Source organism: Rosa chinensis, chromosome 5 (genome assembly GCF_002994745.2).
Source record: "Rosa chinensis cultivar Old Blush chromosome 5, RchiOBHm-V2, whole genome shotgun sequence".
Taxonomy (NCBI): Eukaryota; Viridiplantae; Streptophyta; class Magnoliopsida; order Rosales; family Rosaceae; genus Rosa; species Rosa chinensis.
In genome coordinates, this window is record NC_037092.1 from 15,476,014 (window position 1) to 15,492,267 (window position 16,254).

Genomic DNA, 16,254 nt, shown 5'->3' on the forward strand with positions numbered 1-16,254 from the left:
CAACGAACAAGAAAAAGGCCAAATTGGATGCAAGATTATCAGGTTAGTGGAATTAATCGAGATGATGATCCACTTGTCCATTTTGCTCTTTTTATGGGATGTGATCCTGTTTCTTTCCAAGAAGCAGTTAAGCAATTAAAGTGGCAGAGAGCTATGGATGAAGAGATCAAGGCCATTGAGAAGAACAACACTTGGGAATTGACAGATCTTCCCAAGGGGCAGAAGTCTATTGGAGTTAAATGGGTTTATAAGACGAAGCTCAATGCAGATGGTGAGGTGGACAAATACAAGGCACGGCTGGTGGTTAAAGGCTACAAACAAGAATATGGGATTGATTATAGAGAGGTGTTTGCTCCAGTTGCGAGGCTTGACACAATCAGATTGGTTATCTCAGTTGCAGCTCAGAATTCGTGGCCTATTTATCAACTTGATGTCAAGTCAGCATTTTTACATGGTGAGTTGCAAGAAGATGTTTATGTTGAGCATCCTTTGGGATATGTGCAACAAGGGAATGAAGAGAAGGTGTACAAGTTGAAGAAGGCACTATATGGACTAAAACAAGCACCCCGAGCTTGGTATAGTCGTATAGAGTCTTATTTTACACGAGAAGGCTTTGAAAAGTGTCCGTATGCGCATACTCTTTCTATAAAGTCTGAAGCTGCTGGGAAGTTCCTAATTGTCTGCTTGTATGTAGATGATCTCATCTACACAGGGAATGATGAAGATTTATTTAAGAGCTTCGAGCATTCAATGATGGCTGAGTTTGAAATGACTGACCTGGGACTCTTGCATTATTTTCTTGGCATTGAAGTGGTGCAATCTGCAACAGGTATTTTCATTATGCAAAAGAAATATGCTATGGAGATTTTAGACAGATTTGAGATGAAGACTTGCAATTCAGTTGGAACACCAATTGAACCAGGATTGAAGCTAACTAAGGATCCTAAGGGCAAAAAGGTTGACAGCACTTTGTTTAAGCAGATTGTTGGAAGCTTGATGTATCTTACAGCAACAAGGCCAGATATTATGTATGCAGTAAGTCTTATTAGCAGGTATATGGAGCATCCAACTGAGCATCATCTTTCTGCTGCAAAAAGAGTGTTACGCTACTTGAAAGGTACAATTGATTTTGGTATCTTTTATAAGAAGGGAGAAATGTCAGAACTTGTTGGGTTTACTGATAGTGACTATGCTGGAGATTTGGATGACCGAAGAAGCACTTCTGGCTATGTGTTTATGTTGAGTGGTGGGGCTGTTTCATGGTCTTCAAAGAAGCAACAGATAGTGACTTTGTCAAGTACTGAAGCTGAATTTGTTGCTGCAGCAGCTTGTGCTTGCCAAGCTATTTTGGCTGAGAAGGTTGATTATAAAGTTTGGTTTTGTTCAAGAGGAACCAACTTCAGTGTTCTGTGACAACGTTTCTGCAATTAAGTTGTCAAAGAATCCTGTTTTACATGGGAGGAGCAAACATATAGATGTCAGATTTCACTTTTTGTGTGATCTGTGCAAGGATGGTGTTGTTGATATGATTTTTTGTAGTAGTGAAGACCAACTTGCAGACATTTTGACAAAGCCACTCAAGCCTGCAGTTTATGTGAAGCTGCGAGAGTTACTTGGAGTATGTTCAAGGAAGGATGTTGATTCTGATGGAAAAGAGCTCAGCTGCTGGAGTTTTCTGTGCTATAAACTGATGTCGTAGGGACATTCAGTTTAAGGGAGGGTGTTAAACTTTATGTTTTTGAATAAGATAGTTGGGTACGTTGGGTATCCTAATTCCTAAGAAGTCAGTTTGTTTACCAAGTCTTTAGGAGTGAAGTTGAGTAGGAGTCTTATTTCGGTTTACTTCCTTAATTTGTGTAAAAGCTGTTTCAAGTGCAGTCTATATATGTAATTGAAACAGAGGAAATAATATATGCTTTTGAGTCGAATTGCTCAGTAAGCTTTCAGTTACAATTCTCTCTTGCTTTTAACACGGACAGTACCACTAGACTCAAATTCCGGGGTTTGCATTGTCCATTGCTTCTTTGCCTTAGCAAATAAGCCGAACTTTCTTCCTTCCAAATGACAATATTCTGGGTCTATTGAATATACATCATTTGCTAAAGTCCGCCATCTTCCAAACCGTTCCTCCTTGATCACCCCCTCCTGGTGCATGTAGTAAACATCCATAGCTCACGCGGTCCACTCTCCTACAGAAGAAACACAAATACGGGAGGTGCTCATACTCCAAAGAAAACTTCCAATACGCTCAGCAAGCCTTGGCGTCATAAACGCGGGATTAATACCTTTAACTCGAATCCAGAAAGCTTGGGTGTCCAAGTCCAACACAACAGATCTTGGATCCACCCGACCATCTGTAGTAGACAGCACTATGAGAGCATGATCAAAACACCATGGACTCCCCTTCAACCCTCCGCCTCCGATTTGAAAGAGAACATTCAGCGATCTGAATCCTCCCATTGAAATATATTGACTTCTTCACGAGTTGTCCAGATCCTTTTCATCGTACTCCTTAACGCATCCACACAGTAGGGTTTGCTTGTCAACAATTTCCCTACTAACCAAAACTTTTGTGCCACAATCTCATTTGGATCCTCAATCTGGACCACATTCAAATCCTCCTCATCTACTAACGCCATTCTTCTAGTCAGATCCACAATATATGGTTTCCTCCATCTGACACAACCACCGAGAAACACCTACCAACCCCCCACCTCACGCAACCGAAACCCCACCACATAAACAGGTGGTGAAGAAACTGATTTGAGTGGGTACTTCAGATTCTAGCTAGCCACCAGGAACTCCAAAAAACCCTAACTCTCGAGTTGAGAGAAGAGACTATTCCCGTATTGTACGTTTGTTATTATTTGTTAATTAGGCTCTGATTAATAATTGAGTGGTTCTAGTTGGACCTCCAAATTTGCTATTTGGACCTCCCATACTTAATACACCTCTAATTTACTTTTTAGAATACTTGAAAAGCTAAGTAGACCTCCTTATTTTTACCAAAATGCCCTTGAATATGAGATACAACAATCTGTTATTCTACTTTTTATCTCTATCTTCAACCACGAGAAGAAAAATGAATCAAAATCACATGACATTGCTCTATTATTATTTATTAGTAGGTCTCTCCTCTATCAAAATTAATCAGACAGTTGGTTCTCGATCTTGATATGTTATTGGAACCCCTTTGAATTTGCTAAAAGAATGTTGTTGTCCTTATTTGTCTTTTCATATAAGTTGACAAAGACAATTAATAACCTAAAAAAATTGGAGGTCCAAATATCAAATTTGGAGGTCCAACTAGAACCACCCTTAATAATTTATAATTATAAAGATAAAATTATTTATTTATTTATGTTGACAAAAATAAAAAGTAAAAAAATTATAAACTACCTACCCCATAACTTGTTAGAAAAGAAAAAGATCTTCCAAATGGAAAAGACAAATTCGACACTAGGTTGTTTGCAATAAGATATGTTCTAGTTAAAAACACTGAGGTGTTAACCCTAGACCATATCTTTCTTCTACTTCTCAACAGGCTTGATTTCTAGTTACCCTGTTCATGGTCTGACTTGATTAGATTGCTTTCATATGGTAAACTACTTCTTATATATTTGTTTTGATTTTTTTCCTATATTTGGTTATTATCAGTCCGTAATTTAAAGCCGTATACCATGTTTTTCGATCTATATGAATTTTTTTTCTTTTTGAACAAATCGATATTCATGAATTGCAGAACCATATGATACAGTACTATTTCTGATGAAACGGTTTCGATCTTTGTCAGCCATGGTAAGAAAGATACTGTCTCCTGTCCAGTTATATTATGCATATTCGTCAAAAACTAAAGAGCCTCGTTAACATAAGTTCCTTACATATTCTTTTCTAGTATGACTTGATGATGGTTAGATATTAAGTTATTAACTAATGTTCGATCTCTTGTAATTGCAGCCATCGACAAGGGACTGCTGTGAGTTATCTGGTCACTCCCACAATCTAAATCTGAGAAAAAAACCGGCGGTAAGAAATATTTAACACGAGCTGCAAATAATTATATATAGCGGAATGAAAATTTAATTCTATTAGTAGATTTATCAATCTTTTGGATAAGGGACAGTTGCGACTCAAACTAGGGCACCTCTAATAAAGAGAAAGAAAGTAATGCATATTTCGGTACCTGAATTTTAAACTACGTACTTCCCGTCAGCCATTTTGGTACCTCCTTAACTTTGCCCTTAAAAATAAGGGTGAATGATTTCAACTAACTTTCTGTACATATAAACAGGTATCTGATGCAGTGCGAGCGCTTCCTTTTGATATCATCACTGAGATTTTGAGCTGGTTGCCTGTAGATTCTTTGCTAAGGTTCAAGTGTGTGTGCAAAAAATGGCGTTCCTTGCTTCTAGACTACAATTTCATTGCAAAACATATGGTTCGGGCGAGACCTCTGCAACTTTCCTATAAAAAAGAATGGGACCCTTACAAATATGATACGGTTCTTTATGATGAAAACTTCAAACATATTTCAGATGTGGCTGGCTTGCTTCTGGAGGAGAGTCTTACTTCTCGAGTTTTCCGAATCAGAAACTTTGCAACGCATCAAGTACTTTACTTGCCTGATGCACACGGGAAATCTAGGTCAGTGGGTTTTGTTTTTGATTCATCCACTGGTGAGTGTAAAGCGGCATGTTTTCATTGGAAACAGGAGGGTGACTCTGGCTTTGAAGTAGCCTTTGAAGTTCTAAGTATCGGAAAGGATGATCGATGGAGGACTCTGAAGCTGCCCAAGCAAAATGGCGAACCGTACGTGGGACGATATTTTACAGCAGCTAAGGAAGAAGGGGCCGCTCATCTGGTGGAAATTATTAGAGATGGACAAGATTTCAAGCTAGAAGTTCAATCTCTTGATATATGGAGTGAACGTTTCACCATTGCCACTCTGCCCCGGGGAGCTTTCTTAGACTTGAAAAGAGTTACAATTTTTCTTTGGAATTACTATGTAGCTGTTGCTGATATAGTAGAGGAATCCCTTAACGTCTTGGTGTTGGAAGACTTCAAGGAACACAAATGGAGGAAGATCATTGTTCCCTTGAAATTCTTGAAGGACAATCCAGGTTTAAAAGATGAGATTTGCCCTCAAGGAATTTGGCTAAATGACCTCCAGTTGCACAATGGAATGAGAAAGTATATTCTCGTGTATGATATGGAAAGGAAGGTGATCAAGGCGACGCATACCAAGTCTGTGGAGAAAATATATGAATTCCGAAAGCCAAGCCTGGTTACTCTCAAGGGAATGAAGAATGAATACTAGGGAGCAGTTATTATTTCCGTACCATGGAATCTCTTATTGTATTTCTAGAGAGGTTTGCTCCTTTTCATTATTATAGCATAGCTACTGGAATTCTGGAAACAAGTATTGGGTGTTGATGTTGGTTTTGATGCATCAAGTGTGGGCTAATTAGTTGTTATGTTTTGGCAATAAGGTATTTGGTCATGTTTTGGTTGTTACAGGCAAAGTTTACTTGAAACAAACTTGGTTGTTAGTTGTTACTGCCCAACTTGGTAGGCTTGTCTCTTACAGTGCTGGCTCTCTGCCCTGCTGGGATTTTAGAACTACAAGTACGTAAACTTATGATCATGAGCAGTGAGCAATTATCATAAGAACAGGCAACACATTAACAGTTCTTAATTTCACTTCTTTGTCACGACCACAATGCATACAGTGCGACATTGCTGGAGTAATTGCCTGAGATACTTCACGGAGCAAAAGCTTATCTAGTATATATCGAATCTTTTATATTGAATCAAAATATCTCAAAGGTCAATGTGAAAAACCATACAACTGCATCATTATTTTCTTGACATACGAAAGCTCCGAAAACTAACTATTATAATTATATAATAACAATCTTGCAACATCAGCTTCTACATGAGGCCTCATCCAATATGATATACTACCATGCTGCCCGCTACCATGTTGCATTGGGCATCAGTGAAAGGCAGTCACAACACATTGCAGTTTACATTCAAGTACCTTACATTCTTATTGAAATGAAGGCAATGTCATTCGGGTTAGAAATGGAATGGAAGTTGATGTGAGAAGTATCTTCTTCAATGGCCCCATTACGTGGTTTGTTGTCTCTTTTTGCAGGTTCAGCTCTGGTCTAATGAACTTTGTGAAGATCTGAATGAATACAATTGGACTTAATTAGACGAACTCAAACTGGTTAGACGAACATAAGCTAGTACTGGTAGCCACCGCAAACACTAGTTGGCAGGGCAGTAATTCAGATTCACGGAAGAAGTTCCATTCTAAGTCATGTCCCCTAAGGTATGGGTCGACTGCCACGATGCAAGAAGTTGCTCTTAGTCCTTTTCAAGCGGCATTACATCAGTACTTTGAATTTAATTAATATCCACTAAAATTTAAGAAATAGTAAAAATAACCGATGATAATTTTAACCTAGCTGATAAAGTGATAAGTGATAAAAAGTTTTAAGTCATTACAGACCATAGAACAAGAGATCATAGAAAGTCAACAACCTATAACAATCCGTAAATTCAAGTTATTACGTACAGACCATGATTTCTCCAAATAAGTTCCTTGAGAAAAAAAGAAGAAGAAGAAGAAGCAGAAATAAACTTCAGTATTCACTTCACTTGAACTCTAGAAGCTCCAAAAGTACCAACTCCATCAGACTTCACCTTCATATAGGAAGAAGAAGAAAAGTTAGCGTCTGGTAATAATTAACTTTCAATCCCAGAAGAAATGATTTTTAATCAGTAACAAACTTTCAATTCCAAAACAAACATTCAATCAGTAATGAAACAGAAAAATTCAAATGCAAAGCAATGTATTGTAAACAAACAAGATTGTGAGATGCTTTGCTTCCTGGCATGGAGATCATCATAGCTTCTTTGTGAAACAACAAAAAGAACAAAAAGCAATGCATTGTGAAAAGAGTGCAGTGTTCTATGTACCGGATCATCGATCACCATCCACCATCCAACAGGCTAGCCATTACTAAGTGAAGTTATATAGAGACTCCTAAGTATGCTAATGGATTTTCAAATCATGTCAAGTAAAAGATAGCAGCAAGTTGAAACAGAAAGAGAAATATTACACACGTACAGCAATCAGCATCAGCATATTATAGGTAATATGCATGCCCTCTCACTTTGCATAGTAGTCTACGATACGCTAGCTAGGATCCACCGAAACTGAGTTGATTCACAGATATCATACATTAGATTATTGCAAAGCAGGACTCACAAACACAATAAAACTTGAGAGTAAAACAAATCCATGACACACGAAACTTGCAAAGCAAGACTCACAAACACGAATCTTAAAGGTAAAGCGAATTCATTCTCCAGGACTTACATAGACCCTGAGATTCCTAGCGATTATCTTTCTCGGACTCTGATTCAGGTTCAAGCTCTTTGTCGACAAGGTTAAAGACATTATCGATACCCTGCCATGTCTCTTTTGCATACGGACGTAGATGATGGAGTATATTAGTTTCTTGATCATAAATTGAGGCGAACACTATATATAATTGCATATAAATTGTACACTTACTAAGTGCCGAGCATGCCAACTCCCTAATTGCCAGCTCATTCTGCTCCGGATTCGTTTCTCTGAACTTCCGTTGCTCATTCAGCGTATCCCACCTCTTGATGTCATGAATCTCTTGTTTGTCAAGGTTCGAATTAGGCCCCAAAAATTTCTTTAACTCCTTCAATCGATTAATTCTCGCCTTCTCATTGTCCAACCACGCATTGTCCTTGGCAACACTACGAAGTGCCTGCTCGTAGGCTCCCTTCCAGTTCCACTCTCTTGCCTCGGCCTGATACTTATCAGTATTTCTCCGCCTTCTCTCAAGCCTTCTTTTCTTTCTTTCCTCCTGAGCTTGAATCCTCGAAGCCTCCTGGTGATCATCAAAATCATTATAGGAAGCCAAAGAAAAACCCAAACCAACAAAAACACAACCACTACAGATAAAGCCAAAACTACCTCTGAACCAGAAGCATCCTCATCTCTCTTTCTTTTCTTTTTTACAGAAGACACCTCCTCCTGATCTATCTGAAAACAAACGTACAAAAGAAATAAAAAGCTATTGTAGCAACCCAAGAGATAGAAACCCAAATCAAGAAAAACCAAACAGATGCACAGCCGTTAAAGAATGTTAAAACTACCTCTAAACCTGCAGAAGCGTCATTGTCCTTGTTCACCTCCTGTTTCTTGAGCTTCTCATTCTGAAAACACAGAAAACATAAAAACCATTGTAGAAAATTGAAGGCCAAGAGAACCCAAACCAAAAAAAAACCGAACACATCCATTTTAAAACTACCTCTAAGCTTGCAGAAACATCTTTCTTCTTGTTGATCACCTCCTCTTTGTTCATCTGAAAACACATAAAACGTACACAAAATCATTACAGAAACTAGAAGCTAGCCAAGAATAATCCAAATCAACAAAACAAAGTCATGGTAAGAATAGTTTACAGATGAGTTAAAACTACTTTCGGGTTAGAATCTTTCTTAACATCAGATGGTGCAGAACCAGAGGAAGCCATGTTTGGTTTTGCTTTTGCTTTTGGTATGGGTTTTTGACGGAGCTCGGTATTAGAGAGAGAGAGTAGCAATGCACAATGCAGAGCCAGTACTGTATAGCCTCAATGAGCAAGCATGAAGGGCAATCCAGTAAATAAAAACAAATCCAGCCCCTCTTTCAATCATAACTAACAGACAAAAGTACTATTCACCTAACGTACTGCACTACTTTCAAGTTTCACCCTTTCAAATTTTTGCATCCCAAATTCCCAATTTAATTTAGCTCTAAAATGATACTATCAAGTGATTTTCTCAACCTCAAAAATTAATCTCACTTAAATCTTTTCATTTGGATTATGTAAGAATGCTCCAGAATATGTCCGTATTTTATACAATGTCATTTTAGTCCTAATCGATCAATGGATGAAATATTTCGTACATTCATGGTAATCTCGATTATTTGATATAATAGAAATGGGTACGTGCACTGTCAAAATATATGTATTTGATTGGCCAATTTTATTTTTTTACAAAATACGTATTGGTCAAAAATTTGATATGATATACAAAATTTGAAAAACTTTGACAATAAGAACTAGGGTCCTAGTTTTTTGTCCGTTAATTCGTAAAACCATTTTTGTTTGAATTAAGCTGATGTATGGGCGCGCTGTTGTCTGTTGGAGGCCGGTGTACGTGATGAGCTAGTAAAAGTCTCTATGGCATGGGTAAAAGGACTCCACAGTCCATATATCCTATCTAGGTTTATCATTCTAGTTATAATTATCAAAATAAGACTTTGTTACGATTAGACATATGTTCTACAAAAAATGAAAGAGCATGATTCCATCTTTTTTTTAGACCCTTGTATATATGCCATCAATAGGACGCAATTGATTTGATGTAGAAATGATCATAATTTTGCCATGCTAGAAAATAAACTTAAATTGTATCTCCATTGTTTAACGTTAAAAATAACATATATATTGCAAACAATATCATGTTAGACATGGATCGAATAAAATCGCAAAATTCAAAATAATAGACTATATGTATCCTACCCAAACACAAGAAAATAATAGACTATATGTATCCTACGTACCCAAACACATGCAAGAAAAGTATATGCCTATAGAAATAAATTATACATGATATATATTGATGATCGATATTCTTTGATACTAAATATTTCCAACTAAAAGTTTGCTTAAGCCGTACTAGTAATGTATATGTGATTTGACTAATCATGGTGGAAACCGGTGTTAATTTTTATCGACAGTGCTTACACCTAGGTGACTTGGGTTGAAGCTAGGTAATATCAGTTTCTCTCCCTTCCGTGGTGATTAGTCTTATTACCTGGAACATACTTTTCAGTTTGCATAAAAATGGAAACTTGAACATTTTTTTCTTCTCTCCATTTTGCAGTATCTCTTATTAATTAGCCCTGTGTTTGCTCTGCAAGGGATCATCATATCATTTCAACCGTACCACATAGTTAAAAACTGAATGATACTCTTTTTCTAAGAAGAAAGAATAAACAAATGAAGGATCAATAATAGAAACCAAACAGCAATCTTGAAATTGGCCGATGGTAAATTTTGCAAAATATTGAAAATCAGTGGAAAACCTGCATTTTGCTTTAGCTTAATTCCCTCGTTAAATCTCTTGATCAAGATGAACTAGCTGATTAGGTTTACAATTAGTTGGAATTAATTTCAAGGTTGTTGTTGTTTTTGCGCGCTTGGTTTAATTGGCTCGTTATATTAATTAATATTACTGCTTCCTCAGTAATGGTTTCCAGTCACAATTGCTTAGTTGTGGCCTGCGATTTTCGTCAAAAAAGTAGAGATTCTCTTTCACTATTCCGGCAAGATCGAGTTGCAGAGTCTCTTTTGTTTTCTTTGCATTGCTCGCAGTTTGCTGGAATTAAATTTTGTTAACCAAAAATGGAAAACTTTCAGGCATTGACGTCTGTACCTTTCGGCCTTAATAGGAGGTGGCTTCCTCGAGAAGTTATGTGGTTTACGTTTAGCTGTAGTTTTACTGGAAATGTAACTAGTCTGTAAAACACTGTAGGACGGAGTGTTTTCCTTTTTCCGGTAAGATCCAGTCCTTGTCTGCAGTAAATTGTAAAAAAAAGGGTTTGCCATTGGAGGATGTGTAACGTCCTGCTCATACCATCCAAATTAGAACAATTGGGAAAAGCCATGCTTCACATAGCATATTAGCATTACATTACTAGCACTACAAGAAAAATAGCATTTTGTAAGGAATTTTCTCCGGGCAAAATATTGAAAATTTCTTGCAAAACACCAAATGCATGTAAAGAATAAATTCATTGCTAGGGTCCTTATTAATTGTAAAAAATGCCTTTGCAAAAAAGCATATACAACATGAACAAATTTAGTATGTGCTACGACCAAGACCATCAAATAAAAGAATGATTATAACAAAAATCGAGCTGTAGAGCCATAATTGAGTCGGATATTTCTTGTGATTCCGGTTTGGGTTTCTTGGCACACAATTTAGTTCAATTTGTTCGCCATTGTTCCTATGTATGGACTCGAAGATTTGTCCATCTTAGTGATTTTGCGATTTTGCTTTGTTCATCGCATCTAGAGTCAACATCGAGGGTGTTGGTGAGATATATTGATCACCTTAATTAAATTGGTCACACCTTATTCCTACCACCGCCAAGTAATTTCACGGCCCTAAACCACTCATTCCAATGACAAAAAAATGATAGTTGACAAAACTGACTTCATGAGGAAAAAAGTTGAGAATAAAGAAATTACGAAATCAATTCAAAAATTATAGTCACAGAGGTAGCTTAGGTACTATTAACGACGATGGATAATCCTTAGAGTAGTAGCTTCTGTGACTCATCTTCGAGGGGTAATTCTTAGAATACGCACCAAGGTGACTCTCTTGCAGAGGGATAAGGGACCAACGAGGGTAAAAGTGCCTGCAAGGATGTCAACAAACGATGTTCCAAACTTGTCGTGCATGGTGTTGGGAATAATAACGGATTAGCTTGACTAACCTACGAAAAAATTAAACTAACATTGGTGCGTATTATTGTAATTAAGAATTCAAATATTCTCATAGATGATAAAATTAGGCATTAGTTTTCTCATACACTGCAGTTCATGTATCATTTACAGTAAAAACAGTTCATCTTATGTGCAATCTCTAGATGTAAATTAATTGCTAGGAGCCTAGGAGAAGAAGCAGGGCTTTCGTGACTACTAATATGTGACCAAATTGAAGGGATTCTGTCCCCACATTTGATCCCTCCCTCCCCTTGTCTATTTCCTTCTAAGTTCTGACAAAGATAGTAGATGAGTTTGTTTTTGTTTTTATTCTAGACGATAATGAGCCCTAGTTTCTAGCCCTGCTGATACTGTACCCAACTTCCCATTTGCTTTTTCTCCTTCTGTTGGGATATGTACGTTCATTTACTGATTTTTTTTTCACTTAAAAAATTAAATAAAATTCAAAAGCCTTATTTCCTCCTCTCTTTTTTTCTGAAGTCAAAGGTTAAGAGAGGCAACAAAAGACAGCTTAATCTATATATATATATATATATATATTTTTGAATGAGCTCTATAATTTTATTGAAGAAGAAAGAAAAACAAGCGGTAGAAAAACCAAACTCTCCCGTACAAAATAGAAACAAGCGGTAGAAAAACCAAATTATTGAAATGCAAATAAAATTTTATGTATTTTGATTAGGCATTTCATTTTAATAAAGCAGGGATAATTTCGAAATATAAATAAAATGAAATAAGCCACCTTAGATTGGTCACCCCTTATTCATACCACCACCATGGGTGAGATTATGTCACGGCCCTAAACAACCCATTTTAATGACAACAAAAATGATAGTTGAGAGAATCTTATTATTATTCATGAAGAAAAAGTTAAAATTTAAAAAAAATTATGAAATCAATCCAAAAATTATAGTCACGGAGGTACCTTAGGTACTATTAATGATGGGTCCCGTTAACGACGATGAATAATCCTTAGAATAGTAGCTGTGTGACTCATTTTCGATGGGAAATACAACCATCTTTACTCGAAGTTGTTAGTGTAGCAACGTTTTGTATGTATATGTATATGATTACGCCTTGCCCTAATAATGTATTTATTTTTGTGTTAACTTTCATCGGCCTTAAATCGATCATTTTACTTCTTTCTTTTTGTAGTTTCAAATTGTTTACTATCAAAGGAGGATGAGTAACTTTGTCTAATTAATGCTAATAGCTTGAACTCCTTCGCAAGAGTGCAACAAGTAATTCGGGGAGTGGGAATAAAACTTGCCTTCTATATACGGAAGATCGATCCTTGTGTCTCTTCTATCCCTTGATTCTCTTCTCTCGTTGCCCTGTTATTATGCATATCGATCTTCCTTTGTTATATCCAAGATGGGGTAAGCTAAAGTTCATAATATTCTACTGTGAAAAAGGGTTTTTATAATATTGAGTAAATCATGTCCAATGAAAAGGGTTGGAATCTCTCGATTTCTGTGGGTTTTGTTAGGGTTTAGTATTTATTGTTGAGTAAATCATATGTCCAATTTTAGACCGACCCTCCACCATTGTTTTTCCATCTCTATTTGATACCTGGGTTGTAGAAGCAAACTAAATAAAGTTCATTTTGTTATTAAGAAATGCATTGTACAGTGAAGTTGCTTGTTTCTTTCGGATGCATTTCAAAGTCCGATTCATTAATTCGTTAAACCATTTTTGTTCAAGTTAAGTTGATGTGTGGGCTGTTGGAGGTGTGCGTAATGAGCTAGTAAAAGTTTCTATGGCATGGGTAAAAAGATTTCACATAACCTAGCTAGGTTTATCATTCTAGTTATAATTATCAAAATATGCATAGATCATAAAGACTACGTTACATATAGAGGTAAGTTTAAAAAATAAAAGGAAGCATGATTCCATCCTTTTTGGACCCTTGCATATATACATCAATCGGACGCAATAGATTTGATGTTAGAAATTATCATAATTTTGCCATACCGAAAAATAAACTTAAATTGTATATAACAAGTCTGTCCATTGTTTAACGTTAAAAATAAACATATATATCTGATACGCTCAAAGCAAGCGTATAATTTAACCCTGAAAATGTCATTAGTAGTATAAGCAAGTAGGGATCGTTCTATTCCGGGGATTGAGGGTACACCTGTCAATGTAAGACAATTTAAACAATTAAAATAAAACAAAGTATAATATTTACACATATATACATCATGTACGAAATTAAGGGGGTTTTAAGGTTTTGGTTTTCGAAAAATAAACTAAGTAAAGAAAACAAAGAAAACTAAAAACATAATTACACGAATGGAATGAGAGAACAAAGATCAAAACTGAAACTATGATCAAATTCGATTAAACCCTAATATTGTTCATCTAAGTCATGAGAAAGGAGTTGATCATGTGAAATATTCAAAAGCAAATAATTTCCCATTTTTTACTTTTCAATGCTAATTAACCTAAGTGAAAGCACAAAGATTAATCCTATCAAACATGTAATCAAGCCCTAGAAAGCTAGTCAATCATGACATGTTTAACGCATGAAACACATAGAAAGGCTATCAACTCAAGTGTGCAACTTAGTATGAAAAAGTCCACCTAATTGCAATCCTCTTTAATTAAATTCGGTTTTTGTCCAAAACCTTTACAACTTCGATTCAAGTTACACAAAACAAAAAGTTGATTTCATGTTCTTAAATCTAGCACCATTCATATCAAAACCCTAAGTGTTTCGAACCACATAAGATTAAAATACAAAAGATATCTATAAAGCAAATTTAATTAAACAAACTCACATAAGCAACTCTCGAATTACAATAATAGAATCTGAAAATTTCATTCAATCATATAAAATTTCAGAATTGAAAATTTTGTTCAATCATGAATGTCAACTAAAACAAAACCAACGAAATTCAAACAAAGGTTACAAAGTAGAGGTCGAATTACACCGTGGATGGAAGATGAGAATGGATGATTTTCGTTGGAATCCTTGAAGCTTGAAAGCAAGTCTTCAATGGTGGATGGTGGAGGAATATGTCACGGCTCCTTCTTCTCACTTCGGCCTTGCTTGAACTCCGTGGCTTGCTTTAGAGGATGGAGAGAAGATGATAGAGGCTCACGGCAACAATATGTATTTTCTGATTTTTTCTAAGGTGTGTGGAACCCTTCTCAACGTCAAAGAGGTGGGTATATATAGGAGCACGGCTAGGGTTCACAAAGCAATCAGAATTTTCCACATAGCTTCAACCAATGATAATTCGCCAAGTAAGCTTGTGATGTGGTCCAACCAATCATAGAATGCCAAGTAAGCCTTGTGATGTGTTCCAACCAATCATAATTCTCTAAAATACCTCCCTAATATTTAATTGCCGAATTTCCTTGAAATTATTCTGATTTTCTTCATGAATTTCGGCCAACATTCCTTTAGGGAATTTAGGGATGAATCTAGACGCCTTTTGAGCTTTTCCTTGGTGCACACATATTTTCCTTCCATAAATATCTCCCTTGAATCTCTCTTTGCGTCATCTCCTTGATTATTTCTGATTTTTACGTTGGCAATCACACCAATTTACTCCTCCAACAATATTTCTTTCCATAAAAATCTCCCAAGAAAATCTCCCCTTGAAATCCTCAATCAATCATCTTTAATTCCCACGTTGTCACCTTGTTTTCCTTAGGTATTACACGGCAAATTTAATCTCCAAGGAAAATATATTTTCCTTTTTAAAAACTCTTCCTTGATTTCCTCTTGCTTTGGACGGCAAAGCTCTTAAGTCTCCACATTTTTCTCTTGACGTCACAAAAAACCTAGATCACATAGGCCTTCCTCCATTTTTGCCGAAAATCCAAGTCTCTTGATATTTCTTGGGCTTCTTGCGTCACCTCCTTGCCATGTCATCTTCATGAAGCTTCTCTTTCCATTTATGAACTCAATTCAGCTTATTTATTCCAAAGACCTGAAAATAGAAGCTTTCTAAAATAAGAAATGGAAACTTTCCTAAACTAAAATGGAAACTTTCTAAAAATGGAAAATAGAAACTATAAAACGGAAACTTTCTACAATTAGGAACTTTTCCAATCAAAGAATGGAAACTTCCCTAAACAGAGTTTTATTAAGGAAATAACGCAGAAAATATAGGGAAATAACAGTTAAAACGTCGCATTAAAATGCTCCTATCAATATCGCAAACATTAACATGATAGACATGAATTGGACAAAATCGCAAAATTCAATATAATAGACTATATGTATCTTACCCAAACACAAAAAAAGTATGCCTATAGAAACAAATTATATATACATGATATATATTGATACTATTCTTTGATACTACTCCCTTATTTGAGATTATGCCCCACTAAAGTTTTCCAACTAAAAGTTTGCTCAAGCCGCACTAGTACTTAATATATATGTGATTTGATTAATCATGGTGATTGGTGAAGGTGTTAATTTTTATCAACAATGCTTAAACCGAGGTGACTATGGTTTCAAGGTAACGAACAGTTTCTCTCTCTTCCATGGTGACTAGTTCTATCACCTTGAACCTACTTTTCAGTATGCATAAAAATGGAAACTTAACATTTTCTTCTCTTCTTTCTGCAGTATCTCTTATTAGCTTTGTGTTTGCTCTGCAAAGATCATCATATCATT

The 16,254-nt window shown here is 36.1% G+C and overlaps 2 protein-coding genes across 5 annotated transcripts; one reads left to right on the forward strand and one right to left on the reverse strand.

The window, feature by feature from the left end:
- Positions 1–4,291: 4,291 nt before the first annotated feature.
- LOC121049380 lies at positions 4,292–5,346 on the forward strand. 2 transcript variants are annotated; one of them, XM_040506333.1, is made up of 2 exons: positions 4,292–4,609; positions 4,712–5,346. In XM_040506333.1, exons 1-2 carry the CDS (start codon positions 4,436–4,438, stop codon positions 5,315–5,317), a joined length of 780 nt encoding a protein of 259 aa, XP_040362267.1. In that variant the 5' UTR covers positions 4,292–4,435; the 3' UTR covers positions 5,318–5,346. The 2 variants fall into 2 exon arrangements, with proteins under 2 accessions (XP_040362267.1, XP_040362266.1); XM_040506332.1 differs by having other exon boundaries at positions 4,292–4,438; positions 4,536–5,346.
- Positions 5,347–6,433: 1,087 nt separating this feature from the next.
- LOC112203244 (stress response protein nst1) lies at positions 6,434–8,651 on the reverse strand. 3 transcript variants are annotated; one of them, XR_005800662.1, is made up of 8 exons: positions 8,532–8,628; positions 8,361–8,414; positions 8,206–8,265; positions 8,024–8,092; positions 7,589–7,937; positions 7,391–7,492; positions 7,139–7,227; positions 6,434–6,711 (listed from the first exon to the last, which is right to left on the reverse strand). XR_005800662.1 is itself a non-coding variant. In XM_024344237.2 (7 exons), the coding sequence occupies exons 1-6, from the start codon at positions 8,583–8,585 to the stop codon at positions 7,407–7,409; spliced, it is 672 nt and encodes a 223-aa protein (XP_024200005.1). In that variant the 5' UTR covers positions 8,586–8,628; the 3' UTR covers positions 6,436–6,711; positions 7,391–7,406. The 3 variants fall into 3 exon arrangements, 2 of the variants coding, with proteins under 2 accessions (XP_024200005.1, XP_040363106.1); XM_024344237.2 differs by lacking the exon at positions 7,139–7,227 and having other exon boundaries at positions 6,436–6,711; XM_040507172.1 differs by lacking the exon at positions 7,139–7,227 and having other exon boundaries at positions 6,437–6,711; positions 8,515–8,651.
- Positions 8,652–16,254: the final 7,603 nt, after the last annotated feature.

Coding starts and splice junctions, on each gene's coding strand:
- LOC121049380 (XM_040506332.1), top strand. CDS start 4,393: ATGGCGTTCCTTGCTTCTAGACTACAATTTCATTGCAAAACATATG. Junction 4,439..4,535: donor ATTTCATTGCAAAACATATG/GTTCGGGCGAGA, acceptor AACATATTTCAG/ATGTGGCTGGCTTGCTTCTG.
- LOC112203244 (XM_024344237.2), bottom strand. CDS start 8,585: ATGGCTTCCTCTGGTTCTGCACCATCTGATGTTAAGAAAGATTCTAAC. Junction 8,415..8,531: donor AGAAAGATTCTAACCCGAAA/GTAGTTTTAACT, acceptor ATGTGTTTTCAG/ATGAACAAAGAGGAGGTGAT. Junction 7,493..7,588: donor GTTGGCATGCTCGGCACTTA/GTAAGTGTACAA, acceptor CGTATGCAAAAG/AGACATGGCAGGGTATCGAT.